Source organism: Argopecten irradians, chromosome 9, assembly GCF_041381155.1.
Source record: "Argopecten irradians isolate NY chromosome 9, Ai_NY, whole genome shotgun sequence".
In the NCBI taxonomy this organism is placed as follows: Eukaryota; Metazoa; Mollusca; class Bivalvia; order Pectinida; family Pectinidae; genus Argopecten; species Argopecten irradians.
The window spans coordinates 28,843,641-28,871,159 of record NC_091142.1 but is presented as its reverse complement, the minus strand read 5'-3'; the positions used below and the strand labels follow the sequence as shown (position 1 = coordinate 28,871,159).

Here is a 27,519-nt window from a genome sequence, read left to right as displayed (position 1 = left end):
ATTAACAGCATAACTAAATGTCTTGGCCAATCTACGTAAGGGTCTCTATTTGTGGATGATTTCTTGATCTGTTACAGATCAAAAAACATGCACACTATAGAACGACAACTACAACAATGTTTAGGCAAATTACAAAATTGGGCTGACGAAAATGGCTTTAGATTTTCAAGATCAAAAACTGTCTGTATGCACTTCTGTCAAAAACGAAAACCGCACAATGATCCTGACCTCACACTCAATGGAATTAAAATTCCAGTAGTTGAACAAACTAAATTTCTTGGACTAATATTTGATTCGAAACTGTCCTTTGTTCCACATATCAAACATCTGAAGGATAAGTGCTCGAAGGCGCTGAACATTCTACGAGTTCTTTCCCATTCTGATTGGGGTGCAGACCATGAAATGCTTCTACGTATCTATCGGGCACTTATTAGATCAAAACTTGACTACGGCTCTATTGTCTATGGATCGGCCCGCAGCTCCTATCTACAGATGCTTGACCCTATACAGAATCAGGGACTGCGTCTCGCACTTGGAGCTTTTCGAACAACACCTGTGAAGAGTCTCCATGTGGAAGCTAATGAGCCATCTCTAGACGATCGACGAAAGAAATTATCCTTACAGTATGCTGCTCAACTGAAATCCAACCCCAAAAACCCCGCATTTAACCTTGTATTCAATCCACAACATCAAGAAATATTTACACAAAATCAAAAGCTCATACCAACATTTGGCATCAGAATTTCAAAATTGTTGCTGGAACTAAATATAAATTTCGACACCATTGACGAGTACACCATATCGGATGTACCACCATGGCTCATTCAAACACTTGATATCAATTTATCTCTACATGAGAGGGCAAAATCCAGTGCATTACCCGAAGAACACAAATCCTCCTTTCGGGAGTGCATTAGGGCTTTCCCTGACCATGTTCAGATCTACACTGACGGATCAAAAGATGGTGATAATGTTGCGGCAGCATGCTGTACATCTAATCACTGCTCCTCTATCCGACTCCCGGATGTTGCCTCCATTTTCTCTGCGGAATCTTGTGCTATCGGTCTGGCTCTTGACCATATCGCAGAACACCGCATTGAAAAGGCAATTATCTGTTCCGACTCTCTTTCGGTTCTTCAGGCTTTGAAATCAAGAAACCCTAGAAACACATTAATCCAAAATCTTTTGATCCGAACATTTCGATTGTCTTCTAAAACTCAAATTACTTATCTCTGGATTCCCAGTCATGTGGGTATAAAGGGGAATGAACAGGCTGATAAAGCAGCTAAGACTGCTCTTCGCCTAGCACAAACAGATTTGAAACTACCATACACCGACATCAAACCTTCAATTCACTCAGCCATCAAACACCATTGGCAACAAAGGTGGTCTACCGAAACAAACAGCAAACTGTTTAAAATTAAACCTACACTTAATCCTAAACTGTCCAGTCGGAGAGACCGCAGAGAGGAAGTTGTTCTCTCTCGGCTCCGAACTGGACACACATATGTTACACATTCCTATCTATAGAGAGGGGAGGATCCTCCCACATGCCATTCATAAATGGAGCATATTTTAGTGCACTGTATTGATTTTAAGCACATACGAGATAAGCACTACGATGTCTCCGACATGTACACTTTGTTTCATGCCGTGAGACATAATCGTATTTTTAATTATCTCAGAGAAATCGGTATTTTAGATAAAATATGAACGTTTTTCTCATCATATCATCGTATCAACTCAACATTTCATCGTTTCGTCAACATTTTGCATGAGCTTTCTCGTGTGTTTTAGCCAAAACTATTTTATCCCATGCAAACCTTTTTTATCAAATAAACCTTGAAGCCTATTAACAAGGAATCATATCAGCTTTCAATTTTCTAAACCGGTTAAAAATAATAGTTTTTCTTTGGCACTAAAGCCATTGACATTAATTGCTGATAATTTAAGTAAGATTGGTCCTTTTTATAAATTGAATTAAACATTTTTGAATAAATCATTATCGTCTTGATACAGTACTTTATGTTATTTCATCTTAAGGATAGTACCATACTTCATTTCAGCATTTTCTATAATACCTTGCCCTCAAACTGTTCTAGTACATTAATTGTTCTCAGTGTTGAAGCTTGCACCTGATTTTTTCGCTTCACTTGCGCTTTTTGGACTTCACAGTAACTATCCTGTCTTTGAGGGTGTCATATAGGGAATCAAGATAGTCAGCCAACAGAGCTTGAGTACTTTTGCTGCTCTTATATATATATATTACGGTGGCTGATTTGTGCCATTTCGTCTTTTCGTCCTTTCGTCCCGAAAACACGAAAAATAACAAACCTTAATTTTCGTCTTTTCGGGGTAAAAAGATTAAAAGAAAACGAAATTTAAGGTTTATTAATTTTCGTCTTTTCAGGGCGAAAAGGACGAAAAGACGAAAATTAAGGTTTGTTAATTTTCGTCTTTTGTAGTCGAAATTGCCTACCGGTTAATCTCCCTCAAAAACAATCTTTTATTGTCAATATACAGTAATTCTCAGCGCTCACGATATTTTTACATAGTTATTTTCAGTTTTTGCATGCCATGCACCTGTTCTTCAAAATAACACAATAAAATGTTAAAATCAAAATTTTGGTTGGATAGACACGTTTTCAATTTACGTTTTCTGCAAAGCTCAGCTGTTGCTTCATTGACATTTTTTAAAGAATAGAAACAAATGAAAATTGCACAAATTTCTGTTCTTTCTTTCCTCTTGTCATTGATAATCAAGGATTTATAAGTGATAAGTCTTTGTTGATAATTTATAAAGACAAGCTTATAAGAATACATGAACATGTATTTAATGATATATACAAATGTATATGCTATACATATAGTTTGATGATCTTGCGGGAGCGGGATGATACTGTGCGTACAAATGGTGGTTTATATAAGGGGGTATTTATATAACATATTTTTACTACGCTTTTTATTATTGACAGAACTCCTATGATCTACTGTATGTGGGATATACGTACATGTATACATTACATACAAGGGACAGTCTATGTGTACAAATGTACATATCGCGCTTGTATACATGTATCTAAATTTATTTACTTGCAATAACATATTTTCTCTATAATTTACAAACGATAAAGAGATGAAAACGTTTGCGTGGCCTTGTATTCTATTGCTAATGTTATGTAGCCCTGGGCACATTTATAATATCTTTGAACACCACTCGGCTGTGTCCTGGAGCCATTTACCCCCACTGGCGCCTCTTCACTTCCTAGTTCTTCAATCGGCCACCAGGTGTCGCTGTCAGTCTGTCATCCTGTTCCGAAATAACATTTTGTGATGTACAAGTAAAGTAAACATGATGATTAAGTGTGTCATACGCATCTAATACGACAAGATGTCATCGAAGCACCTTCCTAAAGTCATTTCCCATAGAGGAAGAACATCAACTGAAGTTGAACGTGAAAATTTTGAGAAAACACAAGTAAGAAAAAGTTTTTTCTGACAGCGGAAGTGGTTTTACTTTTTGACAACATAAGATTTCGTCACTGTCCGTCGGCAATATTTTACCTGAAACCGACCTAAATCGTATGTGTCACGCGTCCTATTAGGATCGGTTGATATTATTCATTAGTGTGTAAATCATCGAGATTAAGATACATAATAAAACAACCGATTCACAGTTTATTTTGCTATTTCGAAAGAATACGGGAATTTTCGTACCGGAGAATTTTCGTACCGGGAATTTTCGTACCGGAGAATTTTCGTACCGGGGAAATTTCGTACCGCAAAACTATTGATATACTTACATGATATAATGCTGTGTTATTAATGCTGTGGATGTATTGAGTTACTCTATGAATTACAATGGACGATTTCTTTTGCGTACAGTATTTAGCTTTTCAGACATCGCGGCAGTCAGTGCTTGGTAGTAACATATATTACATGACGTATCTAACAGTACTTAGTTTGACACAAATTCAAGTCGTAGATTATCTGCTGAACCAAGTAGATTTTCTGGTGAACCATGATTTAAAAATCATACAAAATGCCATTTATTTTAGAAACATGTCTTAAAGAAAAGGTAGCTGAGTCACCGGTTCGGTTGAGGAAACCGCCTTGTCAATCATCTGTAATATTATATTGACTGACACGTGTGGTGAGAGCTCGCCAGCCAATGATATTCAATGGGGGAGGAGTCATACACTTCACGTGCCTGTCAATTATACCTGACTGACTGATTGATCAAAGGAACAGCCACGTGCACGGGAGCACGTCAGTATCAAACTGTGTTCTACAATCGTTACACATATGTATGTTGAATTTATATATTGCTAGGGTCATCCTGTTTTTTCACAGTACCTCGCAAGTTGAAATATGCGCCAGTAAATTATATTTTTCAGTAAAACTACTAGATTAGTGAAAAATAAAGAATATGCGTATACATTGTTTCAAGAAGCGTTTGACAGATAATTTTATTCATGCAGGTAAGAATACATATTTTACGCAGTGTCACCAGCCCAGTTCTTCCGAATTTATAGACATGTATAATGTATATTGATATAATGAAAATGGCAAAGTGCTGAACAATAAAAAATAACAGTTAAAATTTAAATAGTAAGCAATGATTGAGGTTTATGTTGCCATAACTAAGGACAGGCAAACATTTTCAACAATTTCTAGTGCTGTACTGTAACGATAATGACATGCATAGAAAGAATAGTATTCATTGTAAAGATTATATACTCTTCATTTTGGAGGAAATAAAGATAATAATAACTCAATAACCATTATATTATTCAATGTGAGAAATTGATACATACGTGTACGTTTTGGAAGGACATTTGACAGTGACATGTTTTTCTTCAAAATCGTTTAATAGATCTAACTTTTATTATTATTTTGCTTAATTTAAACCTAGAAGCTATTCTTTATGCTGTCCTAAATAGACTTATTACTTGCCGAAATTTATGTCTCTGTTTCGTGCATTATAATTGATTAAGAGATAAACATCAAGGACGAAAAATTGTCTGCTATTGAGATATTGACCCATGTCCATCTTTAGCTAATCATGATAACATTTTCATCAGTTTCATTTTGTTCTATATATGTACTTGTAATTCATTAAACAAGCACCCAATTAAACCCCAAGGGCTCTAGATGACAACGTAATTACTACAACGACGCTGACACCTGCCAGCAAGTTAACAACACATGTACGTAGAGACTACGTAGTTTCGTAAACTGAATAATGTGTACAGGTCTGTAATCGCCTGAAATAATCAAAATAATGTTGTTGACAAGACTAATCATCAATAAAATTAAATGGAACACTAAAAACGAAATAAAAATTTTCGGTACGAAAATACCCGGACGAAAATTCCCCGGTACGAAAATGTCTCCGGTACGAAAATGTTTCGGTACGAAAATTCCCGACACCTTTCGAAACATAATCTAGCTAATATAATAATGCACATTGTAATACCACTTGCATCTCGACCACAATCTTTAAACCAGGTCAAAATAATATATGACAGCTGAATAACTAAATTGCAAGATTTCAAATTATGTGACTCATTTCATTTAGTGTTGAGCATATGCATTCTGATTTGCAATGAATACAACAAATACATGTATGTCTTTTATATAAGACACTCCCACTACTTAGCCACTCCTACAACTAGTCTAAGTCTGTATATGCTGGAATGAGGTGGAGGGGTTGGGTGGAGGTAGGGTGGGTAGCTAATGGTCGTATATACAGTGGAACTTGGTTGATACGAACTCGGATAATTCAACAACCCGGCTTAATACAAAGTACTTGGACAGTCCCGGCCAAATTCCCTCTTTATCTTTGTTAAGAGACTCGGATAATTCGAATTTGGAAAACTTGAAGAACTCGGATAATACGAAGTAATTTTTTGGCCCAAAGGACAAAAATCATATATAAAATGTTCTTACAATTTGAAAAGATATTTTTTGGACAACGAGATCACCAAAATGCCGATTTCTTTTTCATAAATCTGCCATAGAACGGCATTTCAAAATATATATCTAGGTTTTCTTGTTATAATTTTGCAACTAGCTTCGGCGATTTTGACATCTCTCTTGTTCACATCGTTTTATGACATGGAACTAGTCTATATATACCAAGTAAAGAGATAGTTAGTAGAAATGAGAACTCGCTTTAAAATTCGAACATTCAAATAACTCTTATAAGATTTATCTCGGTCCCTTCAAGTTCGTATTAACAAGTTCCACTGTACATGTAGTGATTACAGGTGTTACCAATTGTTCACAATTTACATGTAATTAAAATTAGACTTGTAAATCCGCTCCACTATGATACATCTGTGATACACATAATTCGTCATGTGTTAAAACTAAAAATCATGATCTAATTATCTCCATTAGATTTATGAAAAATGACATTCTATCCCCTAATTAGATGACATTGTATCACAATATGTTCTTTTGTATAATATACAATATAGTTCTACATAGATAGAACAGTCAGTTTGTTAAATCTTAATACATAATTTCAACTTTCAAGACATAATATTGTAATGATTAATTTAGGACTATTGAAAAAGGCATGCTAATCAGAAGAATGGGAATAATTCACGTACCACATGATTCCTGATAATTATCACGTCGTACATGAATTAATCAGTTCCATTTGTTTTAATGTTGATATCACAAATATATGTGACTTGTGGTGTTGTTTTTTTTTTTTCAGACTGTTGCTATAAATAAAGCTATCAACACTCAGGAGGCACCTGTCAAAGAAAAGCATGTAAGGAGTATCCTTTATGTATATAAAACGAATATACGTACCTGGCCTACTATACCTTTTGGCCAGGTACGAATTGGTCCCTATGTGTCGTAGTGGAGCAGCGCCACCGAAAATCACTTGGGCACAATTTTCTATACTTTGTTGTAGGTTTCCAAATAATATACGCATATACAAGCATTGTTATTCTAAACAAACATCACTACCATTCTTAATATCTACCGTACCGCACACAAGACGTCAAATTCATAATTTGAAGACTTTCGGTATAAATTCTCTTCAGAAAGGCCTTCATATGTATATGTAAAAAAAATAATGTCTAGCTGAGAATTTGATATTTTATACGGTTTAATTTTTATTGTAAACGATATAAAACAAATAAGATAAAATGCATGCAAACGTTTTAATAATGGTTTGCATAACTTTTACTTTGCTCCATTAGCAGTAATAGGCACCAATTGTAGCTCTAAAGGCGACATCATTATCTGTCTAAAAGTCTTTTGAGCTACAATATTGCAGCTATTATATATACAGTGTATACATATTTTACAGTGATTTATGGGACTCACCTGCATGTCAATTCCTGAATATACTCGCCAAAATTTTGAGAACTCTCTATATATGTATACATATATATATCACTTTGTACTGGAATTCCGATCATGTATCATTTACATGGTGTGTATATATATTGATTATAAATATAATAATTAATATGTATTTATTCCATTTAACATTACATAATTAAGTCAATATTTATTCATTGATAAATTACTTACCCGGTAAATGTCATAAGACTTTTCTAAATCATCAAATGGTTATGTTTCATTTTGTCCCGCTTTTATTTAAGAATTAACCTCTTACTTTGCTTAGTTTATGAGATGATAAACCCAATGGAGCACAAGGTAATTTGCGTAAACGCGAAGTGTTAACATACAATTTACGCACCCAATCGGGTCACGTTCTGTTATTGGGAAATAAACAGATCTGACTCAACATTGTTTATCGATACAGAAACAGTGGTAATTGTAAATATTTATAATTATAACTGAAAAACTTACTTTTTCTTTATCAATTTATAGTAATTGGAATTATCATTTTCAAATCAATATGCGAATAGGAACACTGATATGAGTGATTGAAAAAACGAGAAGTGCTTATATTAATAGAATCAAAGTCTTTCATAAAATTATCACATATTTTGTAAGCCATAAATCAACTTGCAAAAGAATTAAAATCAACTGAAGAAACCAGATTGGTTTTCATTTATTTTTGTCAGTTTGCATTTGATTCGAGGTAACTGAATTTGAAGCTTCAAAAAAAGTGGGAGAGACACTTAAAGGGTCGGTTCACTAATTTGGTCGAATATATGGTAAAGCTCAAACTTTTACCCCTAAAACCACACTTATGATACTTCAGTACTTTCTCTTCAAAACTAGGACATAGAGTTTTAAATAAAAGTTGTATGTTTTAAAAAAACTCAACTATATAAAGTATCAATCATTTTCTTATATGTTGTAAAGATGTAATTTAAACTTGTTGCATTGAATTCTTCTGATTATCACACAGGAATGAATTCAATTATATCTATATTTTGGATATTGTAAAATGTTTAAGCTTCAATCGAAAGTAAAAATACAATTATAAGAGGCCTATGAGTCACATGATGTGGTTTTCAGACATCAATTTCCCCCACAACATAGGCGTACACATATACAGTACATGATATTGTATGTATATGATGTAGATTTGGAATCAAGGTCTAGTGTCATGGTGAATTTCATTTCTGTGGGAATTAAAATGAGGAAGTCATTTTAACATCATTATAATGCGGATGTTAATTGTTGAAATGATTAACATGTAGATTACATACAAATGTACTTGATTATATTGCAGTACCTTTTTATTATGCAAAATGGGATGAGAAAATTGTGATACGTACATTTTCATCTGAAGCAGCATCAGTATCTATATAAGCTTATTTATTATATAAAGCCAATGCATAAAATTTGGACCAGTGGTATGTTTGCTATCTTGAATAAAATATAGTTTTTAAATTGATTACCCGAAGGGTCAGGATGACCTATAGTCATCATGCTTCGTCCGTCGTCGTGCGCCGTGCGCCGTCCGCCGTCCGCCGTCCGCCGTCCGCCGTCCGTAAACTTTTCACATTTCAATCTTCTTCTCAAGTTTGACCAGTGGGATTGAGCTGAAACTTACATGAAATGATCCTGACATGGTCCCGACAAAGTGTTGTTATTTTTCGGGTCGATCCGAAATCCAAGATGGCCGCCACAGCCGCCATCTTGAAAACACATTTTGAACTTCTTCTCAAGTTCTACCAGTGCGATTTGGCTGAGACTTGCATGAAATGATCCTGACATGGTCCCGACAAAGTGTTGTTATTTTTTGGGTCGATCCGAAATCCAAGATGGCCGCCACAGCCGCCATCTTGAAAACACATTTTGAACTTCTTCTCAAGTTCTACAAGTGCGATTTGGCTGAAACTTGCATAAAAATGATCCTGACATGGTCCCGACAAAGTGTTGTTATTTTTTGGGTCGATCCGAAATCCAAGATGGCCGCCACAGCCGCCATCTTGAAAACACATTTTGAACTTCTTCTCAAGTTCTACCGGTGCGATTTGGCTGAAACTTGCATGAAATGATCCTGACATAGTCCCGACAAAGTGTTGTTATTTTTTTGGGTCGATCCGAAATCCAAGATGGCCGCCACAGCCGCCATCTTGAAAACACATTTTGAACTTCTTCTCAAGTTCTACTAATGCGATTTGGCTGAAACTTGCATGAAATGATCCTGACATGGTTCCGACAAAGTGTTGTTATTTTTCGGGTCGATCCGAAATCCAAGATGGCCGCCACAGCCGCCATCTTGAAAACACATTTTGAACTTCTTCTCAAGTTCTACCGGTGCGATTTGGCTGAAACTTGCATGAAATGATCCTGACATAGTCCCGACAAAGTGTTGTTATTTTTCGGGTTGATCCTAAATCCAAGATGGCCGCCACAGCCGCCATCTTGAAAACACATTTTGAACTTCTTCTCAAGTTCTACTTGTGCGATTTGGCTATCTTGAATAAAATATAGTTTTTAAATTGATTACACTATGAAGTACATTCACTTTACTACAGATATGTATATAAATACATCAGAAATAAGTAGGTCAGTATATATAGGCGTATACATTGGACCTGCCTTTAAGTAAGGGTGACTGCCAAGGATCATATTAATTAGCTGTACTAAACATGAACCCCATGCTATAGAAATAATTACTTATATGTACTTTAAGTATATATGGTTATTGTAAAACATGCCAGTGACACAACTGAGGTCCTTGAAGACCTAAAGGTCTGCAGTATATATATGATGATAATATGATTCATAAAGTGAATGTACCGTGTGGTGGTACTGGTCCCTCAGTCTTTGTTAAAATCTTATTATTATATAAAGTGTTATTATTACCAGTAGAATTTCATTCTTGCCAATATATCCACCCTACCCCCAGCAAAAAAAAATTAATAAGACAAATAAGTTATACATGTATTAGTTTAAAATGTCAAATGTTAAAAAGTTCTGGAATATCAATACACATTAAATTCAATTCTTTTTATTCAGTTAACAGAATTAACACTTTAATGCTCACCTTTGTTTATATACACATATAAAGTACAGTTAAATGGGCGATGAAAAAGATACTGCAGGAAGATTATATTAAAACAAACAGCATGTGCTGCCTTTTAAATATGTCCCAAATTCTCACATTTAGATTATCCCTATCTAAAAACCATAGAACCATAGGTTATAATCTCTGTAGTTGATTTTAAGAAATAAAAAATGTGTTTACATTCACCTTCAATTTGGATAGGATACCGGTATAAATCGGTCAATAATGTCCTGAGTGAGTTAGTAGTACATGTATATATATTGTATACTCATACCATGGCCAGTTGTTGTTTATAGCTATATTAAAAAATATATAAGAATATTTCCTGTAGACTAGACAACGTCATGTATATACCAGTACAAGTATTAATCATGACTACATGTACATGTACATGTACAGTACTGTATATAGTTTGTATAAAGCAATACCTTTTTGTGTACATGTATGATAAAGCAAATACTACATGTATGTTGCCAAGTTTTTTTTAGAGTCTGAGATTCTTTCACTTGCCATCCACCTCATGATGAGTGAAAAAAATCTTTCATTGGTACTTTTAACTTAATCTTTTATCAATATTTTAATAAGTGGTCATTTTTTAAAAACAACAGATTTTATCACTAGGTAAGGAGATCAGATAAATAGGTAACCTTTCATAGACATTTTAAAGTTTTCTTAATCTTTCTTTGACATTGAATTTTTCGAGTGGTCATTATTTAAAAGCAACATGTTTTATCGCTTTACAGATAACAGATAAAATTATTTTTTATTTAAATTATAAGTGTGATTACAATACCCTATCCCTAGTTCTGGAAAATGTAGATTGTAGGTCATAGTAAGTAGCAGCTAATATAACAATCTTCTCCTGAAAAGATCAGGTGGAATGTTTTTGTAGTAACAATACTTCATACTGTGTATTGATGGGTCTGATTTGTCTTCTCGTGACATATTTCACAACATCTGGCTATTGATCATGATCAGTCAGATTTACTAGAATGTTAGACCACACATTGAATATCTACTTAGTCAATTTCATCTGTTATCAGAGCCACACTGGCCGAATGGTTATAAGATGTCTCGATATTTACCATATTTGCCCTCCCCCATCTGGGTTGCAAGTTTGAATCCCATGTGAGCAGTTGCCAGGTGCTAACTGCTGGTCAGTGGTTTTATCACCAGGGTCATTTAAGGACGTACATATCATGTTTAGATGGTGGAAGAAAGTCGAAGAACCTGAAGAAAAACCACCACCCAGTAGTAGCTTATATAGTCAGTACCTGGGCCCAATTTCACAAACATTTCTTAACTTTAAGGATTTCCTTAACTTAAATTTCCCCATAGAAAATTAAAAAATTACAGAAATGAAGGAAAAAATCTTGAGTTAAGGAGTCATCCTTAAAATCTATAATGCTTTCCTATGGAGAATTTTAACTTAAGGGATTCCTTAAATTTAAGGAGTGTTCGTGAAACTGGGCCCTTTCAACTATTACAGGAAGTAATTATCATACATAGTGATATTCTGGTACAGTCACATTGAACTTAGTATTTTCCATGTATTAATTCCCCAAAGCTTCCCCTCATAGCCCTCTTGTCCCCCTGCCCCAACTTTGTTTTACTATGTGACTGTGAAGTATTGCACCTAGCCTGCTGAAGTAGTGTTACATTATTACCTGTACTAAAAGCTAATTACAGGTAGACGAGAATCATACATACTTTAGGAGGATTTAGTAGTAAATGAGTTATTGATCATCGTTAGGCCTTTGTGTTGTAAAGTTGCTGCTATGGCTGGCCTGTTGTACTAAATAAAACCTGTAGTACATGTATGTTAAAGTATAGATACAATGGAGGTGTTGTATATTTATATGATAACTAGGATGTAGGTTTCAGGTACAAAATACAAGTAGACAATTAAGATTGATTTTCACACCATGGCAATGAAATTATGGCCAGTCAGTAATGAGAGATCTATTCCATTCCATCAGCTACCAGGTACATGATCTGTAGATTGTGTAGTGTTTGACTGTGCATATATGATCAAGAAATTGTGCCATTGACAGCTTGAACAAATATTTTTATGTATCAGAATATGAAAACAACTGTATAAGTATTACATGTATACATTATGTATATATTGCATTTCATTGCAAATAAGACCCCTTCCGGAAATAAGACCCCCCCTTCCCACCTATTTTCACAAATTTTCAAAATTTGCCAGGATGTCTGAAAACAAGACAACTCCCACCCCACCCCCATAACACCCAGCATTACTGTGTAAAAGTTGGAAAAGTACTGTACACTTGTATATAACAATATTCCCTTAACTGAGACCAGCCACGGTGCTAGGAACATTCCAGGACAATGGGGCAGGCCTTTTCTGGAGTGTGGCTTCCAAACTTCCTGTCCAAGGAAATCCAATTGTGTGCTGGAAGTTTCTACATGTTCTCCACAAGATCTTCCGAGAGGGACACAAACATGTAAGGAACATTTTTCAATATCCTGAAGACAAACATATATAAAGTGATAAAACATCTTTTTGATACATGAAAAAATTGTAAAAAAAAAAAAGGCCTTTGCGTCTTATACACAGGTGCGATTTATTATCAGGAAAATATGGTATGTGTAATATTATTCAACTCATTTAGCTTGCAGTTAAAGTCCAATCTGCCTTCATGACTATCTTTGTATAAAGACCACATGTTTAATAAATTAATAAGACCAGTTTCTTATATAAATAGGGTCTCAAATGACCAATTTCACCAAAAAAATGACCTGTGTATAAAGACCACTAGATTTTCCCTTTGTCTGTTTGGTGGTCTTTATAGACAGGTTCGACTGTTTTGTAAAGAAAAAGGCAAATACAGTCAAACCTGTCTATAAAGTCCACCCAAGGGACACATGCTCTCTGTAGACAAGATACACAAGTGGTCTTTTTACACAGGCCAAATAGTGTTATAAATGGCTGATTGGGACCTGGACAAAGTGGTCTTATTAAGAAGAATGTCTTTATACAGAGGTTGTCGGTAAGGCAGGTTTAAATGTACTGATTCAGATCAAGTGATTGTACGACAGAGGGAGCTGCTAATTTATTATAACACATTTTTACTGTATATCTGTATGATATGTTTAAATCTACACACATCATTTCAATATTATATTTTGCCATCAATACTTTGTACCATGAGAGAAGTTTGTAGGAAAATGTTTCAATGAACATTGTATATTTTCAGTGTATGCATGATTCCTGGCGATATTCATCCCACCTTACAGATTTGGGAAAATTATGGGTAGGTACTGAAATCAAAGGGCAAATAACTCTGTATAGCAAAAAGACAGAATAAGATTAACTACGGGTAGGTAATAATCAGATTATGCCAGTAATATTTAATAGATTATTATCCTTATCATCCTGCACAACTTCAGTCACTGAAATTGTGTGTTTATTCAATCTATGTTAGAACATATTAAAACAAGTTGCTCATTTTAGAGATACAGTGGGACTCACTTCATTTTAAATTGGTTATATTGAAGTATTGATTAATATGAAATGAATTATAATCCCTGATCACACATATTCATTGTCTTTCTCCTCGGTTATATTGAAATCTGGATACTTTGAAGAGATTTTACATTCCCCGGAGACTTCAATATTACCTGGGTTCCACTGTATTTGTTATTTTATGTCTGAGACATTAATTCATACTATTTTTCTGTTGTCATTGTATTAAAAGACAAACAAACACCATTTTGTCCTGTATGGATGATAAATATGTATTTGTGTTGTCAGAGTCACCTACGAGAAGGGTATGGGCGACTGATAGCAAGCTACTGTGCGCTGTTAGTACAGAAAATGAAATTCCACAAAAAGGTGAGGTCAATATTAATCTGAGCTACACGATTATCTGACAATTCTTTCTCCTATATACTTGACAGGGTTATCCCCCGGTTGCTAGAGAAAAGATAACTCTGTCTTTTACAGGCTTATAGAGAAAAGACATACAGCTCACACTCGCTAGACAGTGACGTCATCAATACATGCGGCGACCAATTTTACGCACAATTACGTTCATGTTGACTGAATTTTCACCATTTCTGGTTAAATTATTGGAGAAAAAGAATCTTACATGGGCCAGTCAGGAGGACAGGGATATTTCAACCCTCGTGAAAGATTTTTACCATTGACCCTCAGCAAGCCTTGGGTTGATTAGCCAAAATCTTTCCCTCGAGTTGAGATATCCCTGTCCACTTGACAGACCCATGTAAGATTCTATAATACCCTACTGATTAAAAAAATAGATGAAAAAGATAAATTTGGTCATTTCAATCTGTAAATGATTTGTAAAGTAGAAATGTTTTTCATTTTGGAAAATATTTCATCTGGGATATTTTTGGAAGAAATAGGGCAAAATATGAAATAACAAATTAAATAATTAGATTAATTTTTTTATATGTAATACTTAATGTAGATAGATATTTGATATAACTGATTTTTTTTTTTTTCGATATGTAGTGGTTCAATTGGTTCTTGATTGGGTCAATCATCGTTAACTAAGGGATCAATCAATAGAGTATTTAGACAGTATGCAGAGGTTCTGGGTTTGAAACCAAGCTTGGCCTGACATTTTCCTCTGCTCTTACATACATTTATTTGTTTGATTTCAAGAACAACCATATACCTGGCAGTCTGATTATGTCTGATGAGCAGTTCTCCAAGATTTGTGGATCAGATGTGAACAATTAGTAAGTAAACCACTGGGGATACTGTTTTCTATTCTATCTTTATTTCTTGTAGAGTTATCTACCCTTGTGAACAGATTAGTATGGGTTTAAAGTTTATATATATATATATTATATATTTATATAATTGACAGTGAGTGACACTTCAGGATTTGTCGGGTATATAGAGGAAAGCTAGCGTATAACAAACAAAAACACAATCAGCCGTCAGAGCTTGGCAATGGCTCCATCTGTTATTCTAATAAATAACCCAAATGTGATCTTGAAGACCTCGTCAACCACAGATGGTTGTATTTTTGTTGTTAAGATTAATTAATATGACAGCATCGTCTATTATATTATCATACTCAAAAGGGTAGATAACTCTACATAACTAAAAGACATATAAATCATGAGATTTGAATTCATCGATCAGTTTAAAAAAAGAACCATATGTGTGTATTATGATTGAATTTCTGCTTCAGCGGAAATATTTCATTATAGATTAAAGCCATTGTTCCTTGCATGCTTAATAATGCATGTTTTATGATAAATATTATATTTTTTGTTATTTTAAATTTTTGATATCTTAATTAAGTTGAATGACTATTAACATTAAAAAATTATATCTATTGTTGCTATATTGTAACCAATAAATTCATTTTCATGTCTTTGGATCAAGAACTTGCATGTCAAAATTAAGGTGAAGGATTAAAATAGTAGACTGATATAATTTATAGACTAATTAGCATAAAATACACTGGGAAACGGTTACTGACAACCAAATCAGATAAACAGTTGGTATTTGATTTTATCATTCAGTTAATTGGTATTTAATTTTATCATTTCAGTTAATTGGTATTCAATTTGATCATTCAGTTAATTTCATAATACAATGTACTCAAAATTTAAGAGCATTTGGAAAAAAAATCTTTTTTTGAAAATTAAAGAGAGTAATTTCATATATATATACATGTGTTTTGTAATTTGGCTTCTGTTGTTAGTAAATATAGTAACTTAACTGGTAGATTAAATAGATAAGTATATTATCTATACATGTATTTGTAGTTTAAAATACAACAATCAGAATTCAAGAACATTATGTTTATTATATTTTTCATCACTTTGTTATGTGACATGCTAATATTAGACTTGTTGAATTGGCACCAAAACATGAAAAATGTAGCATGAAATATTTTAATTGAATTTCAAGAGATATATTGATGAACAAGGTAAATGACAGTATTAAGTATCATTGTTTCTCCATATTTTTTTTTTATATTAGATAATATTATAATATATACATGTATAATTAATAATATACACAAAACTCTGAAATTATTGATTATTTTGTTAATGATTATAAAAATGTACAGAGCATTACCCTAATTTCATAATAAAAATAGAATTGGCTCCATCTAAATTTTACTGATTTTCTATTTATGACTATTCATACTAACCATATGGAATGCTTTTTTCCTATGAATGCACAGCGATGCCATGTATAGGCAAGTGTGAATTACCTCCCTTTGTTTGGCTAACTTGTCCCCTGGTAGTGGTATAGTGTCTGCTGCTAGTGGGGCCGGAAATTAATAGTAACCATGGGAAGTGTACAGGTCCTGTTCTACATCAACATCTTTATTCCATTCATAATTAAACAAGTAACAGGTCAAACGCCAATACAGGGGTTTCAAGATACACTGTACCAAAACGATGTGGGTAAAGAAAGATTTTCTTTTGAATTCATTTTAAACGCTAATCAGTTATGATTATGTTCAAAATGGATAAAGATTTTTGAAGTAGAACAAGATCTGCTGGACGGTGTTATATTGAGTTTCATGTTCTGATTAATCAGTGATTTTCTAATTATTAATCAATAAAATAGAAAAAAAATTATATCTATGGAATTCAGAAAACTGTTGGACCTATTTGGATCTAGTGTATTACATGACAGATTTTAAATATTGCCTTGATTTAAAGTGGGTATTTGTTCATTTCGATAATTCAATTAATATGTTTTAACCATATTTATCTTGAATGCTCAAATAAGAAGTATGATTCATCTAATCAGTAATCTTTATTTTCCTAAAAAAAATGTATTTTCATTAAGATAATCATTAAAGTTCAATAAATCCTTTGTCACTTCCATGAAATTAAAAATATATTTACATAACAGTCAAATATCTCAGGAAAATATTGACATATTTGAAAAATTTCTTGAGATGGCATGATGGTTAAGCTAGATTAGGTGTTGCTAGTCATCAGAGAAATATATTTCATTTTATGCAGATTTTATAAGCTTTGACAGAATATATAATATCATATATACAGAATCATTTTTATGAAGAAAAAGATGTATTATCTACAGACTTATAAACCAATTATACTGTGCATTGAGTGTGTTTGATAAAGATGTATTTTGATATGTAGTCAAACAGAATGTTGAGATCAATTATTATCTATTGTCTGTGCATATTATAGGGACACTTATTTCCTCCATAGATAAGTATAAATTGTGACTCCATGACTATCATTTTGTGACAGAAAACTAACATCAGTTTGTTTGAAATGTATGACAGCTAGCAAACAGATGTGTCACAATCAATGCCTAGCTTGTATAGGAGGTAATTATGTAATTCATGTATGCACAGACAGAATAAAGAAAATACTTTCTTCAGAAAATTAATATTGAGATTATGAATTATGTTAGAAACTAATATCATGTAAACAGACTTTAGCATTACTCCAATGAATCAATCAGATACATGCAATGTCTCTTGATGAAATTATGAATTTCATATACGGCCAGTAATGACTGTTATGTTAGCGTTATTGTAATTCCTGAAATATCTTTCCGATATTGTTCCGTTTACTTCTGAATGTTATTGGCCTTTGGCTCAGTGCCCTCCATGAAGAGACCATGTTGTTCAAGACCTGGATTGTTGTGATAGTGTGTTTACACCTCATATTGGCGTACCTGGTATTAGATACTCTATGATTTTCCTCCACTCTCATTGGCTAATAAACTGTCACATGTTCATTGTTATTTTGAATACTGACCTGAAATATTGACTTTAAATATTGCAACAAACTTTGACATAAAGAATTAAACTAGGTCAAGGTTGTGATTTTGACGTAATTACCCGGGTACAATATTCTCAACATTGAGAAATGAAGGAGAAGGAGAAATTCTTAGGTCATTCTTCCGATAATTTTTGCATATAATAGCTCAGCTTTGATTCAATGGCCCATAGTTGGTAAATATATTTAGGTTCAATTATCAGTAAACAGATAAAGATTATCAATAATAACTATGCTTGTAATGGATTTAGTGGAGACATTTGTTGTCACTGGTGATGGGTCACATTTGGGTAAAATATTAATTGTTGTGAATTTGAGACCTAATTAAGGAGAATTCCTTTCCTAATTTATTTGCAGTGACTCTTAACTTATATGATCAGTTTGATATCTAATGCATGAGCAGCTTTATACATGCACTTATATGGTGATGGTTAATTAGTTTCATATTTTTTTACTTGGTAGAGATAATTGTAAATACATGTACATGTATATGAAAATCAGGTTTCATGAGACATTATATAATAGTAAATAATTGATTTTTGAAATAGCATGAAAGAAAAATGCTGCAATATATACATTGAAATAGTAGTGGCTTTACATCATTTTAGGGAATCTGTGGAAAGAGTGTAGAGCTGAAAAATGTTTCTTCTAATGAATTCCTACCCAAATTATAATTCCTTTAAACTCTTCAAAAACTGCTTCACTTTCTTTGATAGTAAGAATTCAGCTGTTTGCTTGAAAAAATCTCTTAATAAGGACAAATTTTAAGTCTAAAAAAATAAGCATTGTATAGAATGTACCTATTGCATGATTGTAATAGGTGACTATTTGTTACCTTTTATATTTTTTTCAAAATGATTCAGGGAGATAAACTTTCACATTTTGTTTAATCACAAAATTCCCAAAAGAAAGTTGGTTTGCTTAACTGTCATAAATGAATGAAAGTAAGCAATGGTTACTAAAAACAAGGGTAAGTAATTCTATGAATAATTGCTTGACAGAGTATGAATTAAGATATAGAGATTTGGTGTATACATCGGTAGTTACATAATTATGGTGTGCTTTACCTGAGATCTAACTAATATTATCATGTATGTATATCATTTGTTACTACAGCTTTGAGATTTGTGTCGACATGCTTGACTACATGGATGAAATCCTTAATCTCCAACAATATGGTAAGTACCTTATTAACATACAGGGGCTTTAAAGGGGCTGAAACTCTTTCAATGATTCTTTTTTGAGAAATATTTGCCTTGAATTGAGTAATCAACATGATATCAGAATAAATTAGAAATTATAAATTCAATATGGGAATATGTAAAGTTTGTATTCGCATTTATTTTTTTAATCTGTACCATATTCCAATCTTTGCATATTATGAATTGTTATTTTCTCATCTTGCAGGTATGCATAAATTGATGTCATTATTTTGTGAGTCAAACTCGCATCGTTTTCTATAAAAAAATTGTGATGTTATGCTTGCAAACACATGACATCACCATGGATACCTCCATACCCACAAGGGCAGATAACTTTTTGAGATGTGACTTCAGTTGCATTTGACTGCACTTATCCAATTCCTATTGATTTTATGGTATAACATAATTGTGTTTGTGTATTATTTTTTCAGTATTCGGTTCTCTGGATATGTCAAGATCCAATTCCATGACAAACTCTGGCCAGTGTCGATTAGCTCCCTTGATTCTTTGTATTCAAGACTCGTGTCAGCTGTACGATTATATAGTCAAATCTCTGTTTAGACTGCACTCTAGTAAGTATCTTATATTTTTTCATATCTTTATCAAATGTGAATTTTTAATGGCCCACTTTGAAATGGATGCATTTAGTGTTGTCCATGTGCAGCTTGTTCTGTCTCGTCCCATCCAATTGTCAGTTTTTAATTGAAGTGTGGGCATATGTATATACAGCATTGATGTCTTACAGGCATTCCTAACTCTTTTACGTATTATTTAAGTTTAAGGTTTGTTGAGTACATGCTGCTCTGTATTTACTAAGATTGAATTGTATATAGTTACCTGTAAATGTTTGGGAAATCGTAACACAAATACAAGCCATATATCTGGTTCTTGGTTTCTAAATTTAGAAAGAGTTATGATGATGACAAAATGACAAAGTGGATGCAACTGAAACTTTTATCAAGTTAAATTGGAAGTAGCCTGTTGGTCATATAAGCAAAAAATTCATTATACATTGGAATTTTTTCAAAATTTGAATCAAGTTTTTAGATAAATACAAAACTTATTCATGTTACAGTTTTGACTGTGTTCTGTCTGAATATGTTTGACAATATGTGACTAATAAAATATGTTACCTGTAAATGATAGAGATCGGGTTATTTCAGTCGAGGGTTAAGATTTTGTAACATAATCCCAACCGAGGCGTTGATATTACAAAATCTTAGCCTGAGACTGAAAAAACCCGATCTCGATCACTTACAGGTAATAGATTTTTTTCTCGCGCCTCTAAGGCGTAACAAAACCCATCTACATGTATATACACCGTTCAAAGGGTAAAATTATTCCTGGTTCAAAGCCGATTAACCATTTCATCTGCTCTTCGAAGTCACTCCGCGTGAAACTATATTTCAGTTATATCAAAGAAAAACGACGATGATCAATTGGTACATATTTTAACAATAAAAAACAACAACCAAACAAAGCATGGTTAATGACTGAATGCACATATTTCTAATAATATTGGTATTCTGAACCCTGTGATGTCACCGATTCAAGAGTATGACGTCATATGCGCGGGGACTGTTACATGAATGGCATAAAGTTCCGCCAAAAATCGCGTAAAGGTACCAGACAGATTGGACGAGATAGAAAAATATAGCACTGGGTATCACGTGAGATTTCCTGTCCGAGGTGCGAGAATAAATTATCTCAGAAATACTAGTCGTCCATTGATTTGTTGACAAGGTTTGTAAACATGTTCAGACTGAACTGTATGTTGACGACATCTTTTACCAACATTTTTAAACTTTGGTGTGTATTTATTTTGCAGGTCTCCCCCCTGATACCTTGTCGGGACACAGGGACCGCTTTCTATCAGCATATAAACGGTGAGATAGACAGACACATACTCCTGTGATATGATCTTGTTGTAAAAAACTATAGAATAAAAATCATTGATTTTAGCATTGATACATATTTATCTATTATTAACCTCAAAATGAATATTTTCCTAAGCAAATTTAAAAAGTTTTACTTTTCTTCTGATGTTGATGTCATCAATAAAGTAGACTATATAAAATGTCACAGTGACCAGCATATATGGTCAGTAGATACAGGTTCCAGAATATGCAGGTTTAATCACTATCAATCAGGACAGAATATGCCATACAATTAAGCTGAACAAGACAGTGATCCAGATTAGAAAAAGGTCAGTTTTGACAGGTTACAATGTATTTCTTTATAAACTCTGGTCCTCCGAAAGTGTAAAATCTAAGATCTATGTATCATAACATATTTATATTATCTGCAAATAAATATGATATCCAAGTTCATGTTTAAAATGTTAGTAGAACTTTTAATTTTCTTTACATTTCAGTCTTAAGCAATTTTACCTCAGCAGTAGTAACTTACAGTACTTTAAAAATCTGGTCCAGGTTCCGTTTTTACCCGATGTAAGTACAAAACAATGTTGCACAAATTTAGTATAAATGCTAAACTGTAGATCAGCAGTTGACTCAGTGATTGATTAATTGATGGAGCTCACTATCTTTGGTTTTAATTGAACCTTGGACATGTAAGACTCGGGTCGATTGATTTCTATGACATAGGAATGGGCTTTGAGTCCACCATCCCCATCCTTTACTAGAGTTCAGGTGCTTTACATTTTGTCCTTATATAACAATTATGTTAATTTCTTTAGCCTATTATCTAGTCTAGGCTATGTCTTCAGCTACCTACTAATCAGACCCTTAGCTCACTTTGGTTATTTGTGTCTTATGTTCCACAGGCTGGATATTGACCTACATGTATTTATTTGTTATTTGTGTATAAAATTAGATAAAAATTGTTTAAAGAAATGGAAATATAATTAATAATAAATGTAACTTATTTGATTGAGTAATACATGCACAAAACATGCATTTGATGAATTTTGGTTACAGGAGCCTCCAAATTTCTTAATTGCTTCTGACTTTAACAAACACGTGAAACCTGTAGCTGTTGTGCCAACGGAGCCTGAACCAGAACCCGAGCTGGAAACTCCAGACACTGATAGTATCGGAGATCTGGTGGACACTTCTGATCCTCCTCAGGTAAACACTTATCTGTGGAAGGATGTAGTTATTTTACTCTGGTTGTATGTGGATTATATCTATCTAACTATCTAAAATTATTTTATAATGACAAGTTGCAAATGTACTATTAGTTTATATATAGAGAGTGCTCATGGAATCATGAGGCCGCAGTAGCTGAGTGGTTAAGATGTCCCATGGTTTTTCTCCGGGTACTCTGGCTTTCCTCCTCCAACAAACCTGGCACCTCCTTACATGACCATGGCTGTTAATTGGACGTTAAGCTAATAAAACCTAAACTTCATGGAATCATGGCAGCTGAAATATTGCTTAGATGAATAATTTGATTGATTTTATCATTGTTACTGCTCCTAAACTTTGTTTCAAGGACCTTAAGATAATAGGTAAAATTTATTTTATGTAACAGAGATCTTAACTTACTAGACTGATGCTCAATAGATCAAGCTAAATAGGAGTTCTCTAGTCGAGAGATACATTGTGGCTTGTATTCATCAAGGTTGAGCAGGGTGAAGTGAGTAGTATATTGTATATTTGTTATGAGTCTGATACAATTTTATAATACTTTCCAGTTTGATGAATCCTTTGGGAATGGTTTTGGTCCACCAGAAACTGATGAGAGGTCAGTATCTATCTATAATACAGTGGACCCTTGTTAATCAGGCACTTGTGTCCTCTGCCCAATCCGTCCAGAATGTGAATTTTCTGCACTGTCAGATTATGTTCACTTAGACAATCAAATCTGTTCCTAATATTTTGTCTGGACTGTGAGTTTTGGGACTCTCTGGGTTTGGATTAACACGGGCTCACACTCTATATGAGTTTGGATTTCTGAATCTATTTGATGGATTTGAAATCTGTTTATTGTTTGGTTATGTTATAGCATAATTGTTGTTTTATTTTCAAAAGAGAATGGTTTCATGCCTTTGGTGTTATTCAATAATTGAATTTACAGTTCATCAAATTTCATTTCTAGATGTTACTTGAATAGTTATATATCACTTATGGAATATTTTTACAGAGATCTGTTGATTGAGTTACTTGAATAGTTATATATCACTTATGGAATATTTTTACAGAGATCTGTTGATTGAGCGGCTAACACGAGAGGTCCAACAGCTGAGAGCAGAGTTGGAAAGAATGAGAAACGAGGTAAGCATGCATGTATTTATGATATTGATTTACTCTTACTAACCTATAAATAGATATGTATTATGATATTGTATACCATAGTGCAAAGAAACATTTCTTTTATTAATACAGGATATGAAAATCATCACAGCTCAGAAAGAGGAAATTGCAAGGCTAGAAAAGATCTTATCTGAGCTACGACATTCTGCTGAAAAGTCCTTAAAGGTTTGTTTATCAAAATTAATCTTAAAATTACTGATGTTCCTCAATCTTCATTTTGATCAGTATCTAATCTTTCTGTGCTGCCTGTATTTTGTACAAGGAAACAAAAAAGGTTTAATATCAATAAGCAAAAGACTTGATTTAGATATAACGTTATTGTGATAAAAATTTTGAATTTCATTGAAATATTAAATTACATGTACAATGTACTTATGAAGGAAAATGACAGTCTGAAGAAGAAGCTTGAAGAAGCAAGTGTGCATGCTGGAGCTGCTGTTAAACTATCAGAGTCAGAAAGTGAGATCTTAAAATACTCTTTTATAGCTGGCTAATGATACAATATATGCTGTGGTAATTTTGATTTAAGTACATTTGTACATGTTTAGTTCCATTGTTCTTAAAATACTTTTAGTTAATATTGGGGTCAGTTACATTTTGATTTATGAGTATATATGTAATAAAATTATCTGTTTTACACTGTACAATATACATTGGTATTATACACAATTATAATAAGTTATGATATAATATAAATATAAAAGTTTGTATTCTATATAAAACCTATGTATATTGTACTGCCGAATGGAGTAATCTTCCTACCTATTTCATTTTTGCCTGGGATTTAATGATAACATTTTCTTTTTCTTGTAGAAGCAACAAAGGCCAATGAAGAAAAATTTAAGAAAATGAAAGATATATATGGGAAATTACGAGAAGAACATGTGAATCTGTTAAGAACAGTAAGTGTAGAAGAAATACACACTTGAAATGTTAGTTAGTCGGTAGTTACGTTTAAACTACAGCTTAGTAAGCTTTTTCCTCAACTACGCTTATGTGTTTGATATATGAATAGACATGTCCCTGAAATGAATTTCAATACACACGTATTTAGATTTAAAGAATGATTAAGGATAAGAACATTGCTATTACACTGTTATAAAATAACTCTTGTTTTGATGTGATTGACATTACCAACAGAAGGAAATTAAGATTTTAATTGCAATAACTATTTGCAAATTTTGATGTGATAATTATTTAAACATATACTGTATACATGTATTCATTTGTTTCAGAATGCTGAAACGACAAAAAAGTTAGAAGGAGAGCGGAGATCTCTGCAAGAAAAAGAACAATTACTGAAGGTAGGAAGAACACTAGTTTTTTTATATCACCAGAAAACAAAAGAACAAAAGTAAGATATTAAGAGATTTTAGGATGATATCAGAAACACTTTTGCCAAACATTTTGCCAAGTCTTATTTTTATTTAAAAAAAATTGTAAATAAAGGTATTATAATTTTAAAAATAAGTTAAATATTTCTGTTGTAATTCTATTTGTTGTAATGTTAATCCTTGTTGTACTTTTCCAGATATTTCAGATTGATGCCTTTCAATGTTCACCCTTTAATTTGCTGTTAAAATATTTCTATGTTTGACTGTATCCAATAAACCTAAGCTTGTTTGAGATAAATCAATGTATGGAAACACTAAACCAGTGAGAAGAGACTGTATTTATTATGTAACCCCCAACACTATCTCGGCAGTTTTCTTACATATAATACTTTACAGCACGTGTAGTTATAGATACAGAAGTGCATATGGTAAAGATATTAAGATAGCATAATGTAGCATTTGTATTTTGTACTTCATACTTATATTGGTGCATGTCCTAAACATTACAGTCAAACCTCGATGTATCGAAGTTCAAGGGACCGTCAGAAAAACTTTGAAACATCGAAACTTCGAATTATTCATTGTTGAAATTAGACCGATGTTTTTTTACCATGACCAACTGTGGTAGTTGTGTACATGTCGTCTTTGTTCCGTAAACTTTATAATCATTGTAATTACCACAAACAAAACAAAATAAAAACAAAGTATGCAGTTAATCACATGTATTGCTATCGTTAGCAATACATGTAATTATAAAAAAGACTTACGTGTACTACCCATGTATATATGTGTTACGTTAGGTGACTATTTAAGCGATGGTTAATATTACGGAATGAATATAAAAACAAAAACAAGTTGTAAAAACAAAACTAAAAAGGAGGAACCGAAGGCGCTACAACACGTACAAAATACTTCGATTTAGAATGATTGATTTGCTCCAGAATTTATGCCAAAGTTTTGCAATGTAACAGTTTTGAGTATGAGTTACCAATAATGTGGTTCGCTGTTTCCTGTTCCATAAATTCTACAAACAGCTACCAATAGCGGCAGCGAACATCAAAAACGACTAACTGTATCTTTGCCGTACTAATGATTTAATAATGCAGCTTGTAAAAACAAAGAACCGGGTATCGGCCTGATCAGTGATATTAATTATCTTGATGATATCAAGCAAGCAACACAAGCTGTCATAATCCCTATTGTCCGTCAAAGGGCCATCGCGAGATAGCTAGGTGTGACAGCATGCCGCAGGGTATCGGCAAACACCTGATCTGTACAGGTAAATTTTTATTCGAATCATTGAGTGTCAGTTACCTATAATTCTATAACAAATGGTCCATGAAAAAAGTTCAATACATCGAGAACTTCGATTCTTAAAACTTTGATTTATACATGGGTTAGTTAGTAATGTTATATAGTGAAGAAATTCGGGACCAGACAAAAAGTTCGATACAGCGAGAAATTTGATTCATCGGAGTTTGAATCATTGAGGTTTGACTGTATATAATTATCATCATGCTCCTCAGTATCAAAACAAAGTATGCATATATTTGCTTATACCCTTAATGTAAATTTTCATAGATTAACAAAATTTTCTTTTCATTATTTTTCTGTTGCCATGGAAACAAACTTGCTTGATTCTATACTCATATGATGAAACTGAATCCTTAGATAGCATGCAGTGCATTTATCTTTCCCTATACTTCCCAAGAGAGTTGTATCGTTGTTTTTTGCTGCTCTATCCTTTTTGTTTCTGTGTCTTTTGTGATTCCAACAGGTTTGTTTACATATCATTCATATAGGTCATTAGTTCACCAAGGTGAAGTTAGGGTATCATATTACAAAAGTAGGTAACCGAAACCTACATTTTGACCTTTGACCTGTATTAAGGATGGCATGTAAAAAGTAAGTGACTGTAATTTACATTTTGACCCTTGACCTATATCAAGGTTGTCATTTAACAAAAGTAGTGTACTGTGATTTACATTTTGAAAGGCCCTAATTGATAGTATTACATACCTTGTAGTATAAGAAACCTTAGTAAATAGTTCTGATACTAATTGTAGTGTGCATCTGTATTGCATGTTAATGTGTCGTGTGTCTATAACCCTAACATTACAGGAATCTCAGGGGGATATACAGAGGATGGAAAACGAACGTAAAGTTCTACAGGAAAGTTTACAGCAGAGTGCGGACGAGGTCACCTCACAACTAGCTGTAGCCACTGCCAAAAATACCGAGCTTGAGAAATCTGCCGAGGTACAGCATCTTACAGGGGTTGGAATGTTAAAGTAACAAAGCAGACAGTGCTAGTTACTGTAGTGTTTTTGTTGTCATGTTTATACCATATTCACCATGATGGGTGCCTCTTCCCTCGATGATCTTGCGCATCTTCCCACGATGATCTTAGTCCTAAATGAAGTTATAAAAGAGCCTTACACATCTTC

At 33.3% G+C, this 27,519-nt stretch overlaps 1 protein-coding gene across 2 annotated transcripts in view; it reads left to right on the top strand.

Moving 5' to 3' along the window:
- Positions 1-3,290: 3,290 nt before the first annotated feature.
- LOC138331994 (huntingtin-interacting protein 1-like) overlaps positions 3,291-27,519 on the top strand; it is a 58,449-nt gene continuing 34,220 nt past the window's right edge. The window contains exons 1-19 of one of the 2 annotated variants that reach the window (XM_069279903.1): positions 3,291-3,478; positions 6,731-6,794; positions 12,797-12,939; positions 13,693-13,749; positions 14,250-14,330; positions 15,126-15,202; positions 16,672-16,686; positions 19,376-19,437; positions 19,893-20,033; positions 21,290-21,347; positions 21,836-21,911; positions 22,401-22,550; positions 23,120-23,169; positions 23,627-23,699; positions 23,811-23,903; positions 24,119-24,197; positions 24,552-24,640; positions 24,974-25,042; positions 27,194-27,331. In XM_069279903.1, the coding sequence (XP_069136004.1) occupies positions 3,392-3,478; positions 6,731-6,794; positions 12,797-12,939; positions 13,693-13,749; positions 14,250-14,330; positions 15,126-15,202; positions 16,672-16,686; positions 19,376-19,437; positions 19,893-20,033; positions 21,290-21,347; positions 21,836-21,911; positions 22,401-22,550; positions 23,120-23,169; positions 23,627-23,699; positions 23,811-23,903; positions 24,119-24,197; positions 24,552-24,640; positions 24,974-25,042; positions 27,194-27,331 (1,602 nt within the window). In that variant the 5' untranslated portion in view covers positions 3,291-3,391. The remainder of the gene's footprint in view (positions 3,479-6,730; positions 6,795-12,796; positions 12,940-13,692; positions 13,750-14,249; positions 14,331-15,125; positions 15,203-16,671; positions 16,687-19,375; positions 19,438-19,892; positions 20,034-21,289; positions 21,348-21,835; positions 21,912-22,400; positions 22,551-23,119; positions 23,170-23,626; positions 23,700-23,810; positions 23,904-24,118; positions 24,198-24,551; positions 24,641-24,973; positions 25,043-27,193; positions 27,332-27,519) is intronic. The other variant, XM_069279902.1, reaches the window with a different exon arrangement.